At 42.9% G+C, this 23002-nt stretch overlaps 1 protein-coding gene across 3 annotated transcripts in view; it reads right to left on the bottom strand.

The window, feature by feature from the left end:
• Nucleotides 1–5684: 5684 nt before the first annotated feature.
• Nucleotides 5685–23002, bottom strand: part of mfsd13al (major facilitator superfamily domain containing 13a-like) — a 39446-nt gene continuing 22128 nt past the window's right edge. For 2 of the 3 annotated variants that reach the window (XM_028814188.2, XM_028814189.2), the window contains exons 5-8: nucleotides 22847–23001; nucleotides 21768–21851; nucleotides 17064–17210; nucleotides 8462–8953 (exon numbers count right to left, since the gene is read on the bottom strand). In XM_028814188.2, the coding sequence (XP_028670021.1) occupies nucleotides 8809–8953; nucleotides 17064–17210; nucleotides 21768–21851; nucleotides 22847–23001 (531 nt within the window). In that variant the 3' untranslated portion in view covers nucleotides 8462–8808. Of the gene's footprint in view, nucleotides 8202–8461; nucleotides 8954–17063; nucleotides 17211–21767; nucleotides 21852–22846; nucleotide 23002 lie in introns of those variants that run through there. The other variant, XR_007936220.1, reaches the window with a different exon arrangement.

Genomic DNA, 23002 nt, shown 5'->3' with positions numbered 1-23002 from the left:
TGGTAGCTCAAAATGGACAATTACACTGCATCCAGAAAGTATTCCCAGCGCATCACTTTGTCCACATTTTGTTATGTTACAGCCTTATTCCAAAATGGATTAAATTCATTTTTTCCTCAGAATTCTACACACAACACCCCATAATGACAACGTGAAAAAAGTTTACTTGAGGTTTTTGCAAATTTATTAAAAATAAAAAAACTGAGAAATCCCATGTCCATAAGTATTCACAGCCTTTGCTCAATACTTTGTCGATGCACCTTTGGCAGCAATTCCAGCCTCAAGTCTTGTTGAATATGATGCCACAAGCTTGGCACACCTATCCTTGGCCAGTTTCGCTTATTCCTCTTTGCAGCACCTCTCAAGCTCCATCAGGTTGGATGGGAAGCGTCGGTGCACAGCCATTTTAAGATCTCCAGAGATGTTCAATCGGATTCAAGTCTGGGCTCTGGCTGGGCCACTCAAGGACATTCACAGAGTTGTCCTGAAGCCACTCCTTTGATATCTTGGCTGTGTGCTTAGGGTCGTTGTCCTGCTGAAAGATGAACCGTCGCCCCAGTCTGAGGTCAAGAGCGCTCTGGAGCAGGTTTTCATCCAGGATGTCTCTGTACGTTGCTGCAGTCATCTTTCCTTTTATCCTGACTAGTCTCCCAGTTCCTGCTGCTGAAAAACATCCCCACAGCATGATGCTGCCACCACCATGCTTCACTGTAGGGATGGTATTGGCCTGGTGATGAGTGGTGCCTGGTTTGCTCCAAACGTGACGCCTGGCATTCACACCAAAGAGTTCAATCTTTGTCTCATCAGACCAGAGAATTTTCTTTCTCATGGTCTGAGAGTCCTTCAGGTGCCTTTTGGCAAACTCCAGGCGGGCTGCCATGCGCCTTTTACTAAGGAGTGGCTTCCGTCTGGCCACTCTACCATACAGGCCTGATTGGTGGATTGCTGCAGTGATGGTTGTACTTCTGAAAGGTTCTCCTCTCTCCACAGAGGACCTCTGGAGCTCTGACAGAGTGACCATCAGGTTCTTGGTCACCTCCCTGACTAAGGCCCTTCTCCCCCAATCGCTCAGTTTAGATGGCCGGCCAGCTCTAGGAAGAGTCCTGGTGGTTTCGAACTTCTTCCACTTACGGATGATGGAGGCCACTGTGCTCATTGGGACCATCAAAGCAGCAGACATTTTACTGTAACCTTCCCCAGATTTGTGCCTCGAGACAATCCTGTCTCGGAGGTCCACAGACAATTCCTTTGACTTCATGCTTGGTTTGTGCTCTGACATGAACTGTCAACTGTGGGACCTTATATAGACAGGTGTGTGCCTTTCCAAATCAGGTCCAGTCAACTGAATTTACCACAGGTGGACTCCAATGAAGCTGCAGAAACATCTCAAGGATGATCAGGGGAAACAGGAGGCACCGGAGCTCAATTTTGAGCTTCATGGCAAAGGCTGTGAATACTTATGTACATGTGCTTTCTCAATTTTTTTATTTTTAATAAATTTGCAAAAATCTCAAGTAAACTTTTTTCACGTTGTCATTATGGGGTGTTGTGTGTAGAATTCTGAGGAAAAAAATTAATTTAATCCATTTTGGAATAAGGCTGTAACATAACAAAATGTGGAAAAAGTGATGCACTGTGAATACTTTCCGGATGCACTGTATATATTTTTCATATGTTACCTACTGTACCCCATGTAGTTTGTTGTACTGACCGAGAAAAGAAATCAACTCTTGTTTTCAGGGAGAAAGAAAGTAGTAAAGATTCTCATAGAACGGGACCCAATTGTGACTAATGCTGGACAAGGGCAAACGATGTGAAGAGCATCCATGGTAAGGTGAGGAGCACACGCTGATCCAGCGCATTTCCGCAGATTAGGACCTCAGCACCCCACTAGCTCAGATGGAATGGAACAGTGGGAGGTTTTTTTATGGTGGCTGGAGTGCCAGTTCTGCCACCAAGCCCCAGGTTTTTCCCTGGACGCAGATTAACGTCATACCCAGGACAGAGCAATTGCAGGTTAAGGGCCTTGCTCAAGGGCCCAATGAAGTAGAGTCACTTTTGGCGTTTTACGGAATTTGAACCGGCAACCTTCTGCTTGCCGGTGCAGACCCCTAGCCTCAGAGCCACCACAAAAAAAAAAAAATCTCATGTCATGTCGCATAATCCGCATGTCTGTAGCCCTCTTACCGTTTCCCCTAAGCAATAAGCAGGGGCAGATCTGCCATCAGGGTACTCTGGGTGTGTACCCAGGGGCATTGTCACCAGTCACCCCCACCCCGATGAAACGATGAAGTATCCATGAGTTGGAATGTCTAATTTGGAAGTTGCACGATGAAAGTCTCCCGTATCCACAAGTCAGAATGACCAAGGTAACTAATTTCAGAACTTTTTCCACTTTTATTCTTAAATGGCAACCTATATCAAGATGAAAACAAAATAGAAACCATTCATTTTTCATTATATACTAACTGTCCCTCGCAGCTCCAACCACACGGTAGGCAACAAATTTAAAAATCCATCCATCTATCCATCTATCCATTACCCAACCCGCTATATCCTAACTACAGGGTCACGGGGGTCTGCTGGAGCCAATCCCAGTTAACACAGGGCACAAGGCAGGAACAAACTCAGGCAGGGCGCCAGCCCACTGCAGGGCGCACACACACCAAGCACACACTAGGGACAATTTAGGATCGCCAATACACCTAACCTGCATGTCTTTGGACTGTGGGAGGAAACCCACGCAGACACAGGGAGAACATGCAGACTCCACGCAGGGAGGACCCGGAAAGCGAACCCAGGTGTCCTAACTGCGAGGCATCAGCGCTACCACTGCGCCATTGTGCCACCCAATTTAAAAATCAATTAAAAAAAATTAATAAAAATGTAATTCTAGCCAAGTGGAAACGTACTGCAGGTACACTCCAACATCAAATGTTGCCACTGTATCTGATCGTGTTCAGCTCTGATGGGAGAGCGAGTGGAGAGAAAAGCACATGACCGTGATATCTCCGCCAATCACCTGGGTCCCTCCCACTTTCCCATCCCCTCGGTCCGCAGCCTCTCAATTGGATTTGCACGAATAAATCGGTGCTGCAAGTGAACTCTGATACTTAGCGCGATGAGAGAAGTCGCAAAGTCATCCGGAATGTTCAAGCAAATTCTAGAAAAAAACCAGATCTAAATCTGCTAAGTCGTTCTCTCATGAAAAGCGGACAGACATACAGACAGGCGTTGGATTTTATATATAAATATATAGATTTTGTTTTTATATACTTTATTAAATTGTCTTATCGCATGACTTTTGGGGTCAGAGCTGAGGGGATAGCCATTGTACAGCGCCCCTGGAGTAAACTTCAGGTTAAGGGCCTTACTCAAGGGCCCAACAGAGTAGTATCCCTTCTGGTGGTAACAAGATTTGAACTGTCACTCTTCAAGATCCCAGTGCAGATCCCTAGCCTCAATATCCAAAATGTACAAAAACATGGTTGCCAAAGTGTGTGCACCCCTAAACTAATGCATGGTTGAAGCCCCTTTTAACTTTATTAAACCACTCAGTCTATTTGGGTAACAGTCTATCAGCTTGGCACATCTTGACTCAGCCGTATGTTTCCACTCTTCCTTGCACAAATGTTGTAGATCCGTGAAATTGCGAGGGCACCCCCTGTGTACAGTCCTCTTCAGGTCATCCTGCAGATTCAGGACCCAGAACATTGATCTTTATTCGGTGAAGCCATTCCTTTGTTGATTTTTAATGGATGCTTTGGGTCATTGGCATGTGGAGAGTTGAAATTCCTCTCCTTACGCACCAAAATCGACTGGTATATGTGAAGCTATTCATGAATCTCTCTATTCAAGGTGGTCAGTTTGAGACCCCTGGATGACTAAACTTGTTAACAGAGAGTCAATCATACTGTTACCCATACAGCACGCAGACATCAGCTCGTTTAATGTAGCACAGAAATTCTCACTTCTCAAACTCTGGTCCTGGAGGGCCGCAGTGGCTACAGGTTTTCATTCTAACTTACTGGTTCCCAACCTTATTTTTGGCCATGCCCCACCTAAGCCTCATCTAAAATCATGATGATCCCCCACTGTAACATATACCTGATTCTTATTATTACCTATTCATAAAGTGAACTCCTACTCACGTGGAGGAAGCCCATAATGCCATTAATTTGGTCTAAACAAGCATCCAAAGAACATGGAGACAAAAGAGGGAAAGGAGAGTTGAAGTACTGAGAAAGAAATCACAAAGAAATTGTTAAAAAAAATAATGATAATATGAATATGAACATACAGCAAATACAGTTTTGAAAACATATAATAAGAGACATGATACTCATAAATATAAAATAACTTTAATGACAGCTTTTTCTGTAATATTTTGATCATTTTATATTTTTATTATATTGCAAAATTTTATAATCATTGTTACAATTCATATTATTTTAATGGTAATTCTAAGTAGAAAAACCCAAGCTGATTGTAAAATCATAAATTAAATACCATCACCATCCCTTCTATGTTTATATAAATATATAAATGTCTATGTAAAAAATAAAAATAATTTATTTTTTGCTATCATTTTTAACAGTGAATTTCTGTTTTTTCATTTTATAAACTGTTTAACGTAGCTAAATTCTTGAATTGACCCCCTAAAAAATCAAATTGCCCCCCAGTGGGGCGTGCGCCCTACGTTGGGAATCACCGTTCTAACCCTTTTCCTAATAAGTGACCGGTTTGCACTGCTCAATAACATTTTTTCCCTTCATTTTATTTGTCCTGTTTTTAAGGATTCAGTCCTCTGAATTGATTCCTTTCTTCATTAAATGGCAGCCAAACAGAAATGAGACGTGAAACGAGCCGACCGATGACCAGCTAAACTGGGGCTTCAAACTCAAACCGATCTCTTAATGAGAAATCGATTCTTGCTGTTTATTTAATTAAACACCTTATTTAATTCCATGGTTCGCTTCCCGGGTCCTCCCTGCGTGGAGTTTGCATGTTCTCCCCGTGTCTGCGTGGGTTTCCTCCGGGCGTTCCGGTTTCCTCCCACAGTCCAAAGACATGCAGGTTAGGTAGATTGGCGATTCTAAATTGGCCCTAGTGTGTGTTTGTGTGTGTCCTGCGGTGGGTTGGCACCCTGCCCGGGATTGGTTCCTGCCTTGTGCCCTGTGTTGGCTGGGATTGGCTCCAGCAGACCCCCGTGACCCTGTGTTCGGATTCAGCGGGTTGGAAAATGAATGGATGGATGGATTTAATTCCATGGCTTGTTGCTGCTCTTATTCTACCACAGCAGACATTTTTACTAAGAATACCATCAAGATGTTTTGGTGACCTGAGAGATCAACCTTACTGAGGCCTTCACCTTTCTTTAGTTTCAGATATTGTGTGATGGGCACAGGTGAGCTGGGCATATGGATTCTTGTTTTGTGTCTCATTATTGTCAGTCATTGTCCAACCCGCTATATCCTAACACAGGGTGACGGGGGTCTGCTGGAGCCAATCCCAGCTAGCACAGGGCGCAAGGCAGGAATAAACCCGGGTAGGGTGCCAGCCCACCGCAGGGCACATACAGACACACACCAAGCAAACATTAGGGACAATTTAGTTATCGCCAATGCACCCTAACCTGAATGTCTTTGGACTGTGGGAGGAAACCCACGCAGACACGGGGAGGACATGCAAACTCCATGCAGGGCCTTATATACTAACCGTCCCCCGTGGCTACACCCACATACCGTAGTAGGTGACAAATTTAAAAATCAATTTAAAAAAAAAATGAATAAAAATGTAATTCCGGCCAAGTGGAAGGTAGGTACACTCTAACATCAAACGTTACCGTTGTATCTGATCGTGTTCAGCTCTGACGGAAGAGCGTCCTCCGACTGGGCAAAAAAGCATGTGGCCGTGATATCTCTGCCAATCACCAAGGTCCTTCCTGCTTCCACCTCCCCTCGACCCACAGCCTCTCAGTCGGATTCACGCAAATAAATCGGTACCACAAGCGAACACTGATACTTAGTGCGATGACAGAAGTGCAAAGTCAACCGAACCCAGGTCTCCTTACTGCGAGGCCACCGTGCCGCCGTCTCATTATTATTTGGCTGCTAATTAAGGAAAAAGAGACAACTAAGGGGCCTGAGTCAAGTGAATTAAAACTAAAGCAAAAGAAGTTAATTAGCAGCAAAAATGGGTCACTAATGAAGAAGAAGGTTAGAATGAAGACATGCAGCCACTGCGGCCCTCCAAGACCGGAGTTCAGCACCCATGGTAGGGGTGTGCACAGCCAGGTTTTTGCATGTTTTTCATTTTTTTCCCCCTAAATGGCTTCTAATTTGTTTTCACCGTGGAACCAGTTGCAATTTTTAAAACAGAGGTGTAAAAAGTTCCAACATGATTTATCTTGGTTTCATTTTTTTTTTTACATCACAAAAAGCTGCCATTGAACAGCAGACATACAGTCATATTTAAAAGTTTGGGACCCCCTCTTAATTCTTTGGATTTTTGTTTCTCATTGGCTGAGCGTTCAAAGTAGCAACTTCCTTTTAATATATGACATGCCTTATGGAGACAGTAGTATTTCAGCAGTGGCGTTAAATTTATTGGATTAACAGAAAATATGCAATATGCATCATAACAAAATTAGACCGGTGCATAAATGTGGGCACCCCAACAGAGATATGACATCAATACTTAGTTGAGCCTCCTTTTGCTCCTTTGAGCCTCTAGACGCTGTCCTCCTATAGCCTCTGATGAGTGTCTGCATTTTGGATGGAGGTATTTCTGACCATTCTTCATACAAAATCTCTCCAGTTCAGTTCAATTTGATGGACAGCCTGCTTCAAATCATCCCATAGATTTTCAATGATATTCAAGTCAGGGCCATCCCAGAACATTGTACTTCTCCCTCTGCATGAATGCCTTTGTAGATTTCCAACTGTGTTTTGGGTCATTGTCTTGTTGGAATATCCAACCCCTGCCTGCGTAACTTCAACTTTGTGACTGATGCTTGAACATTATCCTGAAGAATTTGTTGATATTGGGTTGAATTCATCCGACCCTCGACTTTAACAAGGGCCCCTGTCCCTGAACTAGCCACACAGCATGATGGAACCTCCACCAAATTTGACAGTAGGTAGCAGGTGTTTTTCTTGGAATGCGGTGTTCCATGCAAAGCGCTTTTTGTTATGACCAGATAACTCCATTTTTGTCTCATCAGTCCAAAGCACTTTGTTCCCAAATGAATCTGGCTCGTCTAAATGAGCATTGGCATACAACAAGCGACTCTGTTTGTGGCGTGAGTGCAGAAAGGGCTTCTTTCTCATCGCCCTGCCATACAGATGTTCTTTGTGCAAATTGTGCTGAATTGTAGAACGATGTACAGATACACCATCTGCAGCGAGATGTTCTTGCAGGTCTTTGGAGGTGATCTGTGGGTTGTCTGTCACCATTCCCACAATCCTGCACATATGCTGCTCCTGTATTTTTCTTGGCCTGCCAGACCTGCTGGGTTTAACAGCAACTGTGCCTGTGGCCTTCCATTTCCTGATTCCATTCCTTACAGTTGAAACTGACAGTTGAAACCTCTGAGACAGCTTTTTGTAGCCTTCCCCTAAACCAGGAGACTCAACAATCTTTGTTTTCAGATCTTTGGAGAGTTGCTTTGAGGATCCCATGCTGTCACTCTTCAGAGGAGAGTCAAAGGGAGGGACAACATGCAATTGACCACCTTAAATACCTTTATATCTCATGATTGGACACACCTGTCTATGAAGTTCAAGGCGTAACGAGTTCATCCAACCAATTTGGTGTTGCAAGTAATCAGCATTGAGCAGTGACAGGCATTCAAATCAGCACAATGACAAGGGGACCCACATTTGTGCTCAGCCAGTTTTTCACATTTGATTTAATTTCATACAACTAAATACTGCGTCACTAAAAATCTTTGTTCGGAAAACACCGCAGTACTCAGATGTTCTAGTAAATGAAAGACAGACCACGGTTATCTTGTTTGTGGAAAGGAGAGTCAATTATTATGCAGGCTGAGAGGGGGTCCCAAACTTTTTCATATGACTGTACCAAGTCTCCCATAAATCAGGGTCTTGTCCTGGACTCTTGTAAGCGATTCCCAATCTCCCAGAAATCTCACAAGGGGGGTGGGAGGAATGGAAATGAAAAGCCCCAAAAGGGGTAACCTAAAAAAGAATGGCCATTGGAGTGACAACCCCAAGGGAGACAATGACCCTAATAACCAGAAATTCCCTAGTAACCAGCATGCCTGCATGTCCCTCACTCAAACCTCCCAGAAATCAGTTCTGCAAGGGTGAGGTGTCTGTAACAGGGGTGTGTAGACTTTTTTTTACCTTCCCCTCAAAATCGCACAACAGCATATTATTGAGTTTAATTCTGAAACACTCAATTTGGGTTAAAGAACACATACAGTACAGGACAAATATTTTATTGTTTTTTTCTTACTATGAGGAGTTTTATTAAACATAACCATCTGATGTTCTTTTACAATAATTAGAAAAATAAAGATACGAGTAAAATGAGAAGCATCATTTTAAGGGAAACTGTTCCACGTAAGTGGCCGTCTCCTTCATGATGTTCCCTTTAACTGTATCAACAAAGACTCCTTGAAATGGTACAGTTAAAGAGAAGACAGAGAACGTCCAAGTCATCAACCCATTAAGCGAAGAAAAAAAAAACTCCATGTGACACACACCTTGTAACCCTGCATACCAGGGGTCCGCATCCTTGTGCACCTCAAGGGATTTCCACTGCTTGCAACGGGATCTCTTTTCAAGTCTCCACATATTTAGACTCCACCATGTGACTGTCCCGTATAGAAAAAGGTCTCCAGACCAGCATCTGCAAAAGCGCCACACAGGCCGGCAGCAGACACACCAGATAGAACATTGCTTCATGGAGTGGCTGCAGTTGAGGTCTAAAAAAAAAAAGTCAATAAATAAATAAAAAAATAAAAATCCCACCCCATTCTGGTGAAATGCGTTAATAGGAATATGCAAGAGTAGGACACAATGGATTCAGAAAGTACTCAGTCTCTTTCACGTTTACAACAACAAAAAAAACGTTTATTTTTATAGCACATTTTCATACAAATGATGTAGCTCAAAGTGCTTTGAAGAAAGAAAAAATAAGATTAGGTAATACGAAAGTAACAAAGATTAAAGTAAGGTCCGATGGCCAGGAGGACAAAAAAACAAAACAAAAAAATAAAACTCCAGAGGGCCGGAGAGAAAAAAAAAAAAACAAAATCTGCAAGGGCTCCAAGGCCCACGAGACCACCCAGCACTCCCCTGGGTACCTTTACACATTTTCTTACATTGAAGTGTTGTACTAAAATCAATTAAATTAATTTTTTCGCTCATGAAGTGACACTCCCTACCCCAGAATGACAAAGTGAAATCAGGCAGGCAGGGTGGTGTAGTGGTTAAGACTTCAAACCTTGAGGTTGTGGGTTCAACTGCCACTACTGACATTGTGTGTGACCCTGTGCAAGTCACATGACCTGCCTTTGTGCCAATTGGAATGGAATCAATTGTATCATAAATGTTGTAAGCTGCTTTGGGTAAAGATGTCAGCCAAATAAGTAAATGTAACGATTTTAGGAATTTTTGCAAATTTCCTAAAAATAAAAACTGAAATATCATATGGACACAAATATTCAGACCATTTGCTCTGGCTCGGGTACCATCTAATTCAACTGACTGTCTTTGAGAGGTTTGAGCAAAAGACAAGCCGTGAGGTCAAAGGAATTGCCAGCAGAGCTTAGACAGAGGATGGTGTCGAGGCATAGACCTGGAGAAAGCTACAAAACATGTCAGCAGCATTAAAGGTTCCCAAGAGCACGATGGCCTCTATACTGCTTAAATGGAAGAAGCTCGGGACAGTCGCGACTCTTCCTAGAGCTGGTCATCTGGTCAAACTGAGCAATGTGGGGAGTAGGGCCTTGGTAAGAGATGTGACCAAGAACTCAATGGTCACTCTGGCTGAGCTCCGGAGATTCAGTGTGGAGATGGGAGAAACTTCCAGAACGGCAACCATCACTGCAGGATTCCACTGATCTAAGCACAAGCCCCACATCAGTAAAAGGCACATGAATGCCCACGTGCAGTTTGCAAAAAAAAAAAAAAAGAAAGAAAGACACCTAAAGGACTCTCCGACTGTGTGAATCAAGATCCTGTGGTCTGTTCAAACCAAGACTGAACTATCTGGCCCTCAGTTCTAAGCATCATGTCTAATAGACTGAAGGTGTACCAGGGGCTCATCAGTTCACCAGAATCATGGTACAGTAATCCCTCGCTATATCGCGCTTCGACTTTCGCGGCTTCACTCTATCGCGAATTTTATATGTAAGCATATTTAAATATATATTGCGGATTTTTCACTGGTTCGTGGGTTTCAGTGGACAGTGGGTCTTTTAATTTCTGGTACATGCTTCCTCAGTTGGTTTGCCCAGTTGATTTCATACAAGGGATGCTATTGGCAGATGGCTGAGAAGCTACCCAATCAGAGCACGTATTACGTATTAAATATCCATCCATCCATCCTCTTCCGCTTATCCGAGGTCGGGTCGCGGGGGCAGCAGCTTGAGCAGAGATGCCCAGACTTCCCTCTCCCCGGCCACTTCTTCTAGCTCTTCCGGGAGAATCCCGAGGCATTCCCAGGCCAGCCGGGAGACATAGTCCCTCCAGCGTGTCCTGGGTCTTCCCTGGGGCCTCCTCCCGGTTGGACGTGCCCGGAACACCTCACCAGGGAGGCGTCCAGGAGGCATCCTGATCAGATGCCCGAGCCACCTAATCTGACTCCTCTCGATGCGGAGGAGCAGCGGCTCTACTCTGAGCCCCTCCCGGATGACTGAGCTTCTCACCCTATCTTTAAGGGAGAGCTGTATTAAATAAAACTCCTCAAATATATTGTGAGCAGGGGGGCTGTTCGCACCCCTAGAGGATACGGATGCTCCTCAAAAAACGCTGAAAGACTACCTTCACACTGCTCCCTGCCTTGCTGGTATTACTTGTGGCTGCTTTGTTGCACGATATGCTTTCCGCACGGTGCTTCACATACTTAAAAGCTCAAACAGCACCTATTGATTTTTGATTGTTTGCTTTTCTCTCTTGCTCTGACATTCTCTGCTCCTGACGGAGGGGGTGTGAGCAGGGGGGCTGTTTGCACCCCTAGAGGATACAGACACTCATCTAAAAAATGTGGAAAGACTACCTTCACATTGCTCCCTTCCTTGCTGGACTTCGTTGCGGCTGCTTTGTCAGGCGACATGCTTCCCTCACGGTGCTTTGCATACTTAAAACGCTCGAACAGCACCTATCGGTTTTTGATTGTTTGCTTTTCTCTCTCTCTGACATTCTCTGCTCCTGACGCGCACTCCTTTGAAGAGGAAGATATGTTTGCATTCTTTTAATTGTGAGACGGAACTGTCATCTCTGTCTTGTTATGGAGCACAGTTTAAACTTTTGAAAAAGAGACAAATGTTTGTTTGCAGTGTTTGAATAAAGTTCCTGTCTCTCTACAACCTCCTGTGTTTCTGCGCAAATCTGTGACCCAAGCGTGACAATATAAAAATAACCATATAAACATATGGTTTTTACCTTGCGGGTTTTCACCTTTCGCGGGGGGTTCTGGAATGCAACCCCCGCGATCGAGGAGGGATCACTGTATTGGACTTTCTCAGTGTTGTCGTTGGTTGTGGACATGGATGGGTGTACTACTCCTTCTTTGTGCTTGACAATTGTCCAACCAGTTTTGAGCTTCTCCATATTACGCAGAAAGCCCTCTATGGATTTTGGACCCCTGGTTCACCTTCAGCACTTTAAATGCTGATCACTGCCTGGCTGCTATTATTTGGAGCAAATGGAAAGCACAGCAGCCATCTTTACTCCTGTTCTTATTTTGGAACCAAAGACTGTGAGAAAAGTATAAAGCAACTGTACTGAAAATTGAAGCCCACCTAAAAACGGGTGGAAGACATCACTCCTGCCTACGCCTATGAAAAATGACTCCCACACTCTCAAAGTGGACAGGGCCGACTGTATGAAACAACCACATCTGCACTGTGCCAGGACGTTCCTTCGAAATGTTATTATCTGTGATATTAAAAAAACTAAATGTAAATTAGTGTTATTTTTCTGTCTTCATCTTAGTATTACCGCTGTTCCACTAAGGAAAGATATATATATAGACATATATATCTATCTATATATAATTCACTAAGTCCATGGCAAGCAAGATGCATGCAAGACAGCCACGCCCGCCAACAATTCACTAAACAGCCGACCATGGCGCGAGAGCGAAAGCATTTGCCAAGAATGTGTTCATTAATCAAGAAGGAAAGACAGAGGTTCGAAGAAGATCACATACCGTCGTAGTTCCGACCATACAGGATGCCGACTGGTGATCTGGTAGCGTTATTCCCATGACTCGTTGGGCAGCCAACCAGGTAACCAAAGTCTTTGGGTTCCGGGGGGAGTATGGTTGCAAAGCTGAAACTGAAAGGAATTGACGGAAGGGCACCACCAGGTGTGGAGCCTGTGGCTTAATTGGACTCAACACGGGAAACCTCACCCGGCCCGAACGTAGCTCACAGGTGCATGCGACTGAGGCGGTGTGTGGAAAATGAACAGTCAACAAGACTCACAAGTGCATGTGGACTGTACACAGACGAAAGCAATTCAGGTGAGGAGTTGGGGGCTGACACATGAGCAGGCAGTGCGTACTGAACGATGACTAAGAGATGACTTAAGAATTCGGCAGACTAGAATGGAGGGGGCGGAATGAGCATCAGACAATCGAACTTGCCTATCTAGAGGATGTAAATGTCCTAACACGGGTTCCGTAGGTGAACCTGCGGAAGGATCGTTACCGGTTGTGCTGACCCGTCGTTGGACGGTTAGGACCCGAAACCTCTCGGGCCCGCTTCCCCGCCCTCTCTCCAGAGTTCCATCTTTGCATTCACTTAGTCGTATCCTCAAACCCACCCCATTTGGACAACTGTGTCTTTCAGGAAGTGTTCACCTATCAATATATAATTATATATATATATTATAATATAATTATGCAGCGTATGCTATGCCGCGGGTTGGCTAGTACATATATATATATATATTCATCCATCCATCCATCCTTTTCCGCTTATCCGAGATCGGATCTGAAAATCTAACAACATCACATTAAAGGTCGATAAATTCTGAAAAGAATGATACCAAACATATATATATGCCACTCCTGCATTTTTCTTAGCCTGCCAGACCTGCTTGGTTTAACAGCAACTGTGCCTGTGGCCTTCCATTTCCTGATTCCATTCCTTACAGTTGAAACTGACAGTTTAAACCTCTGAGATGGCTTTTTGTAGCCTTCCCCTAAACCATGAGACTCAACAATCTTTGTTTTCAGATCTTTGGAGAGTTGCTTTGAGGATCCCATGCTGTCACTCTTCAGAGGAGAGTCAAAGGGAAGGAAGCCCAACTTGCAATTGACCACCTTAAATCCCTTTATATCTAATGATTGGACACACCTTCCTATGAAGGTCAAGGCGTAACGAGCTCATCACACCAAGTAATCAGCATTGAGCAGTGACAGGCATTCAAATCAGCACAATGACAAGGGGACCCACATTTGTGCACAGCCAGTTTTTCACATTTGATTTAATTTCATACAACTAAATACTGCTTCACTAAAAATCTTTGTTCAGAAAACACCGCAGTACTCAGATGTTCCTAGGAAATGAAAGACGTACCACTGTTATCTGTTTTGTTGAAAGGAGAGTCAATTATGCAGCAGACTGAGAGGGGTTCCCAAACTTTTTCATATGACTGTATATACAATAATATTTATATCAGTAATATCTTCATGTCAGTACATTAACATATTGCTATACTATACATTTGTTGTTGGTATTGTTTTATTGGTATTTAACTTTCATACTGCCAACAATTTAGTAACTAGACTCATTTGTGAACAATAGTGACATCTAGTGGACTTTTGTGTAAGTTATTAATTGTTTTACTGAATTGTTTCTTTACTGTAGAACCCTGCACAAATTTTTAAATTATATTTAGTTATATATAAATCACAACTTTCCTTCTGAGCTGCTGTGTGGAGTACTCTGACTCTTCTACTAATGTTCTGACTGGCATTCTGGAGTGAACATGACATGTCCTCAACTCCTTACAGATATACAGGGCTATTCAAAATGAAAGAGCAGATTTAAAAAAACTTATTTCGAACAAACTGCATAAGACACAAACACATTCCGCACATCACTGGATAGAGCAAAGTTTAAAAGCCCACCTAAAAGTACCAGTGAATGCCACCGAGCACTGTTTCTCATTTATAGTAAAATGGCGACAACACCACAAGAGAAATCATTTGGTGTGCTGCAATTTGCGAAGTGTGAGTCCATTGTTCAAGTGCAACGTGAATTCTGCCGACAGTTCAACAAACAGCCGCTTCGTCATAAGCAAATTTACGAGTGGCATAAAAACTTCATAGAAGAAGGTTGCATATGCAAAGGTGAAAGTACTTGTCATCACGTCAGATGAAAATTTTGAGCGTATCCAAGGTGTGTTCGAACGGTGCCCTAGGAAATCCACATCATGGTCAAGCATTGAACTTGGAATTCCTCAAACAAAGGTATGGCATGTTCTTAAGACAGCGTCTCCATATGCAGTCTTACAAGTTGCAATTAGTGCAGGCATTGCATCCTGATGACCATGAAAAAGGACAATTTTCCCGAACAACTAATTTTTTTCGGATGAATCAACTTTCCATCTCTCTGGTAAGGTTAATCACCATAATGTTAGAATTTGGGGGTATAAAAATCCTTACGTAGTCGTCGAACATGAAAGAGACTCACCGAAGGTAAATATGTTTTGTGCCATTTCTGCCAGCAAAGTTTATGGACCTTTCTTTTTTTGCGGAGCAAACTGTGACTGGATTTTCATACCCGGACATGCTACAAAACTGGTTGTTTCCCCAACTTCAAGAAGATTCGAATGACTTCATTTTCATGCAAGATGGCGCCCCGCCTCATTTCCACTTGGGAGGTCTGGCGTTACCTGAATGACACCATTCCAGGTGGATAGATTGGATGAGGTGGACAACAAGATCTTGCTCATCGTCTATGGTATCCCAGGTCTCCAGACCTTACCCCCTGTGATTTTGATCTATAGGGGTACATTAAAGAAGGAGTGTTTGTTCCACCTATGCCCGCTAATCTTCAAGATTTGCAACATTGAATTGAGGAAGCTGTGAGTTCAGTAACTAAGGACCAGTAGACTCGTGTGTGGCCTGAAATGGCCTACCGTGTTGATGTTTGTCACGCTACAACATGGTGCTCATGTTGAGTGCATGCAACCTCAAGGACCACAGGACCAAACGTTGAACTTTCCCCTATCCAGTGATGTTGGGAATGCGTTTCTGTCTTATATAGTTTGTTTGAAATACATTTTTGAAACCTGCTCTTTCATTTTGAATAGCCCTTTGCCTCAGACCACAACACTTTATTCTGTCCTGTTTCTTTCATTGCTAGTTTTTTTGTTCATTATCAAAACTTTCCTTATAGGATACTAATGTGCAAACCTTCCAATCAAGCACAAAAAATTATTAATTCGATACTAAAAGCAAGCAACCAATAAGATGTGCTGATGCTAGAATTTGCAATGTTGTTTACTGCATCACTCAACAGGGGGCATATGGCATCCGCTTTCTTATTCTGCTTGCTCTTCTGCATTGTCTTGGTGTTGCATTTTTCAAACACTCTTTTAGCTATTATGTGTTTCATCAATTTCATTCTTGTCTTTATGGGTAGTGTAAACTTTAAAACAGAAATTCTTTTTGCATAATACATTTCACAGCAGGGGTCGCCAACTCCGGTCCTGGAGGACCACCGTGGCTGCAGGTTTTCATTCTAACCCTTTTTTTAATGAGTGCCCTGTTTGTGCTGCTAATTAACGAATTCATTTTAATTGAATTGCTTTTTAAATCCCTGAATTTCTTTGTCGTTCCTCTAATTTGCTTCATTTCTTTCTTTAAATGGCACCCAAACAGAAATGAAATATGAAGTGAGGGAGCCAACAGAAGACCAACAAAGTCAGGGCCTCAAACTCCAACCAATTTCACTCCAACCAGCTGCTTAATGAGGTGCCAGTTCTTGTCGTTAATTAAACCCGTTTTTTAATTTTGTGGTTTGTTGCTGCTCTTGTGGTGCATTAGCAGACATTTCCGAAATTGTTGATTTTCTCTTTTCTAAGAGCTCTGCTAAAATGTTTTGGGGACCTGAACAAGTCGACATTCCTGAGACTTTCACCTTTCTTTATTTTCAGATATTGTACGATGGACACCAGTTGTTTTGGCTCATTTTGTATCTCATTATTGTTTGGCTGCTAATTAAGGAAAAAGAAACAATCAAGGGGTCTGAGTCTTCAAGAACAAGTCAATTAAAATGAATTTAAAAGAAGGTAATTAGCAGGTCACTAATTAAGAAAAGAGTTAGAGTGAAAACCTGCAGCCACGGTGGTCCTCCAGGACCGGAGCTGGTGACCCCTGTTTCACAGTATTTTCTTTTTTACTTCAATGTGCTTTATGTGTCTCCTCTTACAAACAAGTAATAATTAGAGTTAATAAATGTAATTGCTTGTCAAATACAACAAAAGAGACAAATGGTGTTGTTATTGTGCTTTGATCTCATAAGGCGCTACAGGCAGATGAGATTTGGCAAATTACACCACAACGCAATGCCAAGTCGTGCTCTCTGCCGTATTCTGCTGACAAGGCTGTCCCCTGGGAGTGTGAGCTATTCTCACCTTTCCAACAACATCCATTGCATCGCTTCTCCTTTTTCTTTCTTTCTTTCTTTCTCTTTCTTTTTTTGTTTTTGTTTTTTTTAAACTGGTCTCTCCTACTTTTATGGTTCTTAATCAGTTGGTCAAAGGTATGTGTTGCGTGTCCTTTTTTTATTACCTTACAGATTTCACATCCCAGAAATTTATAGATACCCTTGAACAACCTGCTGGTCTCACCTAAAGTCCAAGGTGGAGGTGGTGCCCTCTTTCAACTTCTCGTAGTCAAACTGATTCAGAATCGTAACAACCAGCATAGGAGCTAGGGACTGAGCCGGCTTGGTGAAGAGGGCATTTGTACCAAACACCATGGAGGATAATGGGGAGCTGAAAGAAGAACAGAATTATTGCAGAACTACTTGCATGGAAATTCATTTTCTGGCATCTTGTCATTTGTTTAAAAATTAATTTCACTTTAACATTCATTCACTTTACCTTGTTTTTTTTTTTTTACCAGCACAGGCTCATGGGATATCAAAGCCTACTCCCAAAGGGACCAGGAGCAAGCGGGAAACCATTCTTTAACAAGAAGCCAATCCACCACACAGCATACTTTTCTACAGGGAGAGTACACAGGTACAGGTTTGCTGCCATTCCTCTCTGCATAAAACTTCTTTACACTTTTTGCCCTCTTCTCTCTCTTTCTTTTCCTGTATTTTGTTTTATTGTTTTATTCCAGACTACAATTCCATGCTTGGGTATGAATTTGTTTTTGATTTCTGATTTCACTAAAATCTAGAGTGGTGCTGCACTAATCTATATACGAGGTGTGATCAAAAAGTACGGTGAATGTTGATGCAGAGCACCATCCAAGAGCAACGCAAAACAATTCAATGCCGGTTCTGACATGTCCATCCTACAGCCGAGTTTGTGAGAAGTTTCAACTCGTTTGATACTGTCAGTCGTTTGTGAGCCACTGTTGAGTTCAAGTGTGTTTTTTAAGTTTGTCATTAATAATGGATATCGAGCAATGCATTAATATGAAATTTTGTTTTCAAATTACAAAAAGCTCAGGAAACCCATCAGATGTTAAAATCGGTTTATGGTGACACTGCACCGACAGTTTAAGACTGTTTACAAGTAGTTTGATCGATTTCGTAATGGATCTGACTCGGTTGAAGACGAGAAAAGATCAGGACGTCCTTCAACATCAATAACTGAGGAAAATGTTGAAATGGTTTAATTCTTCATCATGACAACGCTCATTGTCACACATTCCTTCTAGTACGACAATTTCTGTCAAATAAAAACATTACGCTGGGTCCGCATCCACCTTATTCACTGGATCTGGCACCGTGCGACTTCGGGCTGTTCCCTAAATTGAAAATGACCATGTATGTTTGGGGTCATTGTCCTGCTGCAGAATAATTTTGGGGCCAATCATACGCCTCCCTGATGGTATTGCATGATGGATAAGTATCTGCCTGTATTTCTCAGCATTGAGAACACCATTAATCCTGACCAAATCTCCAACTCCATTTGCAGAAATGCAGCCCCAAACGTTCAAGGAACCTCCACCATGCTTCACTGTTGCCTGCAGACACTCATTATTGTAACGCTCTCCAGCCCTTCGACGAACAAACTGCCTTCTGCTACAGCCAAATTTTTCAAATTTTGACTCATCAGTCCAGAGCACCTGCTGCCGTTTTTCTGCACCCCAGTTCCTATGTTTTCGTGCATACTTGAGTCGCTTGGCCTTGTTTCCACGTCGGAGGTATGGCTTTTTGACTGCAACTCTTCCATGAAGACCACTTCTGGCCAGACTTCTCCGGACAGTAGATGGGTGTACCTGAGTCCCACTGGTTTCTGCCAGTTCTGAGCTGATGGCACTGCAAAACATCTTCCAATTTCGAAGGGTAATAAGCTTGATGTGTCTTTCATCTGCTGCACTAAGTTTCCTTGGCCGACCACTGCGTCTACAATCCTCAACGTTGCCTGTTTCTTTATGCTTCTTCAAAAGAGCTTGAACAGCACATCTTGAAACCCCAGTCTGCTTTGAAATCTTTGTCTGGGAGAGACCTTGCTTATGCAGTAGAACTACCTTGTGTCTTGTTGCTGTGCTCAATCTTGCCATGACATGAAACTGTCTTCACAACCTCACCTTGGTAGCAGAGTTTGGCTGTTCCTCACCCAGTTTGAAGCCTCCTACACAGCTGTTTCTGTTTCAGTTAATGATTGTGTTTCAACCTACGTGTGACATTGATGATCATTAGCACCTGTTTGGTAGAATTGGTTGATCAGACATCTGACTAGAATCCTACAAAATCCCTGACTTTGTGCAAGTGGACCTGTAAGAACTGATGCTGGTGTGAAGGCAAAAGGTAGTAACACCAAATATTGATTTGATTTAGATTTTTCTTTTGTTCGCTCACTTTGCATTTTGTAAATTGATAACAATAAACAATCATTATTTATATTTCTGAAAGCATTCTTTGTTTACAGCATTTTTTCACACCTGCCTAAAACTTTTGCACAGTACTGTATATAAAATCCAACGTCTGTCTGTCTAGTCTGCTTTTCACATGAGAACTACTTAACGGATTTAGATCGGGTTTTTTTCTATAATTTGCTTGAACATTCCAGTTGATTTTTCAACTTCTCTCATTGCACTAAGTATCATAGTTCACTTGCGGCAGTGATTTATTTGCGCGAATCCGAGAGAGAGGCAGTGGGACGAGGGAAGGGGGAAGCGAGTAGGGCCCTCCTCACTCATGCGCCAGCCTCCGTTCGAGTCGGTCTTATGTGGCATTGACGAGAGGGTTTTAATCCCTTGCATTCCTCTAATGGTGATGGACATGCCCTTTTAATTCAAGAGATTACAATTCCCGGTGAAGATTTGCTTTGCAATGTCAATTAGCGAGGTCCAAGGACAGACACTCAAGGTGGCAGGGGTTGATCTCAGCTCACCAGGCTCCTCACATGGTCAGCTTTACGTCGCTTTCTCCTGGGTTAGTTCCCCAAGAAACCTGTATGTCCTCGCCCCTGATAGCAAAACCAAAAATATTGTATATCAAGAGGCCCTCGGATATGAAAGCTATCAATATAAATTCTTCTCAATACAAATGACATTTTTTTTTATTGATTTTTAAAGTTTGTCCTGTTTCACTACTACATGGGTGGAGCCATGGGTGCCAGCTAATGATTGATAAAACAGTGTGTACATTCTAATTTTTCCTCTTGTTTTTTGACTCCCTGATTCACTGTTGATGTTGGTTTGCAGAATAATTTTTGCTTTTATGGTATTAATGTATTTGTTATCTTCATGTTGTCACCACATCTCTATTTTATATTATTTTATGCTGCGTGCACTGACATTTGTGGGTGTTTCTACCTGCTGCAGCCATGTTTGTCTTAATAATGAAATCTGGGTGCTACCACCCGACCCACTGGATGCCTTTGAGCCATTACTATCTACAGTTGGGGAAATAAGTATTTGATCCCCTGCTGAGTTTGTAAGTTTGCTCACTTACAAAGAAATGAACAGTCTCTTAATTTTTATAGTAGTTTCATTTTAATGGAGAGAGACAGAAAATCAACCAAAAATCCAGAAAAAACACATTACATAAGAGTTATACATTGATTTGCATATCATTGAGAGAAATAAGGATTTGATCCCCTACAACCTAGCCAGAATTTTGGCTCCCACATATTGGTTGTGTTCCCACGTGGCGCACATATTACAATTGATCAACTGGTCAATCAATTCCAGATAATCCTGATCTCAACTTGTTATGTGTATAAAGCACACCTGTCCACAGAATCAATTTTTTTCCATTCCAACCTTGCCATTACCATGGGCAACACCAAAGAGCTGTCAAAGGACGTCAGGGACTAGACTGTAGACCCGCACAAGGCTGGAATGGGATTCAAGACCATCAGTAAGTAGAAAGATGTCAATCCATTACGGTGTAGTGTGTTACCAATAGTGTTCTTGGCAACTCTGGTGGTCCCAACTACCTTCAGATCAGTAACTGGCTCCTCCCGTGTAGTTTTGGGCTGATCCCTCACCTTTCTCATGATCATCCTCACCTCATGAGGCAAGATCTTGCATGGAGCTCCAGACCGAGGGCGTTTGATGGCCATTTTATATTTCTTCCATTTGTGAATAATTGCACCAACAGTTGTCACCTTCTCACCAAGCTTTTTGCTGATTGTTTTGTAGCCCATTGCAGCCTTGTGCAGGTCTACAATCTTGTCCCTGACATCCTTTGACAGCTCTTTGGTGTTGCCCATGGTAATGACGAGGTTGGAATGGAAAAAATTGATTCTGTGGACGGGTGTGCTTTATATAGAACAAGTTGAGATCAGGAGTATCTGGAATTGAATGACCGATTAATTGATTATAATATGTGGGAGCCAGAATTCTGGCTGGGTTGTAGGGGATTGAGTACTTATTTCTCTCAATGATATGCAAATCAGTTTATAACTTTTATTCAATGTGTCTTTTCTTGATTTTTGGTTGATATTCAGTCCATCTCATTAAAATGAAACTACAATAAAAATTAGAGACTGTTGATTTCGTTGTAAGTGAGCAAACTTACAAATTCAGCAGAGGATCAAATATTTATTTCTCCCACTCTATAGTGATGGTTTGCTATCAAGAGCTTGAAGTTTCTAGATAAACAGCCAATCTTTGTAGAACGTCGAGCGGATTTCTGCATGTACCTTCAAATATGACGTTCGGTTAATTCATCGGGTTTGGCATCTATGTATTTTTTGTATTTTCTGGTTTGGACCTCTGCTAGTTATAGTCAACATTTTTTCTCTTTCATCTCCTGGTTCATTCCTTAACTCTTCCTTTCATGGCCTACCCTTTTCCAGCTCTGGCAGTACACCCCTGAACAACACATAGACCACCGATTTCTCCATTTAAAAAAAAATTACCTGCGCTGGTGCTTTCGTAAGTCAGCATCAATGATATCAGCCAGGGGCAAATTGAACAAACTGAAGGTTGCCTGGACCAGCACCCTATAAAAAGGAAAGAAACAAAATAGGCTCAGGATATTGTAGGGTGTGGTAAAAACAGCTCCCCGTACACAGACAGACACAACACCAGATGTTCAAAACACACATTTATCTTCTTCCTTGCTAACAGCACCTCACAATGCCCTCCCAGCTAAACTCAGTCCCTTCTTTTTTCTCTCTCTTCTTCTCTTTCTGCTGCCCTCACTCCTCCACACGCAAGCTCCGTCCTCTTCCTCAGGCAGCCCCTTTTATAATACTCCCGATGTGCTCCAGGTGCTTTATGATGATCTTCTTACGGCACTTCCTGGTGTGGTGGAAGTGCCGCATGAGCACCCGGAAGCACTCTGGGTGTGCCTGGAATCTCTTCCGGCAGCACTTCCAGTTGTGGCGGAATTGCTGCAGTCCAGGGATCCATGATCCTCTGGGCGCCCCCCTGGCGGAGGCCATGGGCCTCAACTTCTAAGCTCTGATCTTGTGGCTCCCATGCAGACCAGGGTGGCTGCCCTCTCGTGGCCCAGGGGAGGTATTGTCCCTCTCCCGGTCCTTCCAGGCGTCCTGGCTGGGAAGGATCCCCAGCCGTCTGCCACAAGGGGAAAAGCTGGAGTACTTGGAGAAAAACTCAATTAAATGCAGAAGAGCAAGAAAACTCCACACAGACAGGGACCAAGCAAGGGTTTGAAGCCCAGTTTCCTGAAATTGTGAGGCAGCAGGTGTCACGTATATTGTAAAATTCATATACATTTACAAATCAAGTCATATATAGTATTGCTAGACTTCCACATCACATGTGGTTGAAAATGGGTGGCATGGTGGTTCATGTCCCGGGTGCTCCCTGCATGGAGTTTGCATGTTCTCCCCGTGTCTGTGTGGTTTTCCTCCCACTGTCCAAAGACAGAGCTCCGGCTACCAGATCTTCACTGCAGATCTCGAACGACTACTCACATATCTGGTCTTACCTGCACCAGTATGTCTTCTCATTAAAGTTATGGACTACTCACATGCTGCCAATGAGATAAAGAGCCAAGATGTTGTAGTGTTGATGCCCAAGGAGGAAGACCAAAGCTGACGCTAACGCTTCAAGATAGAATGTGCACAGGATGATTCTGTAATATCCCAGCCTCCTCAGCAGGTTCTGGCTACTCAGGACCAGGAGC

This window comes from Erpetoichthys calabaricus, chromosome 11 (genome assembly GCF_900747795.2).
Source record: "Erpetoichthys calabaricus chromosome 11, fErpCal1.3, whole genome shotgun sequence".
NCBI lineage: Eukaryota > Metazoa > Chordata > Cladistia > Polypteriformes > Polypteridae > Erpetoichthys > Erpetoichthys calabaricus.
The sequence above is the reverse complement of the archived record's forward strand: the minus strand, read 5'-3'. Positions and strand labels throughout refer to the sequence as shown.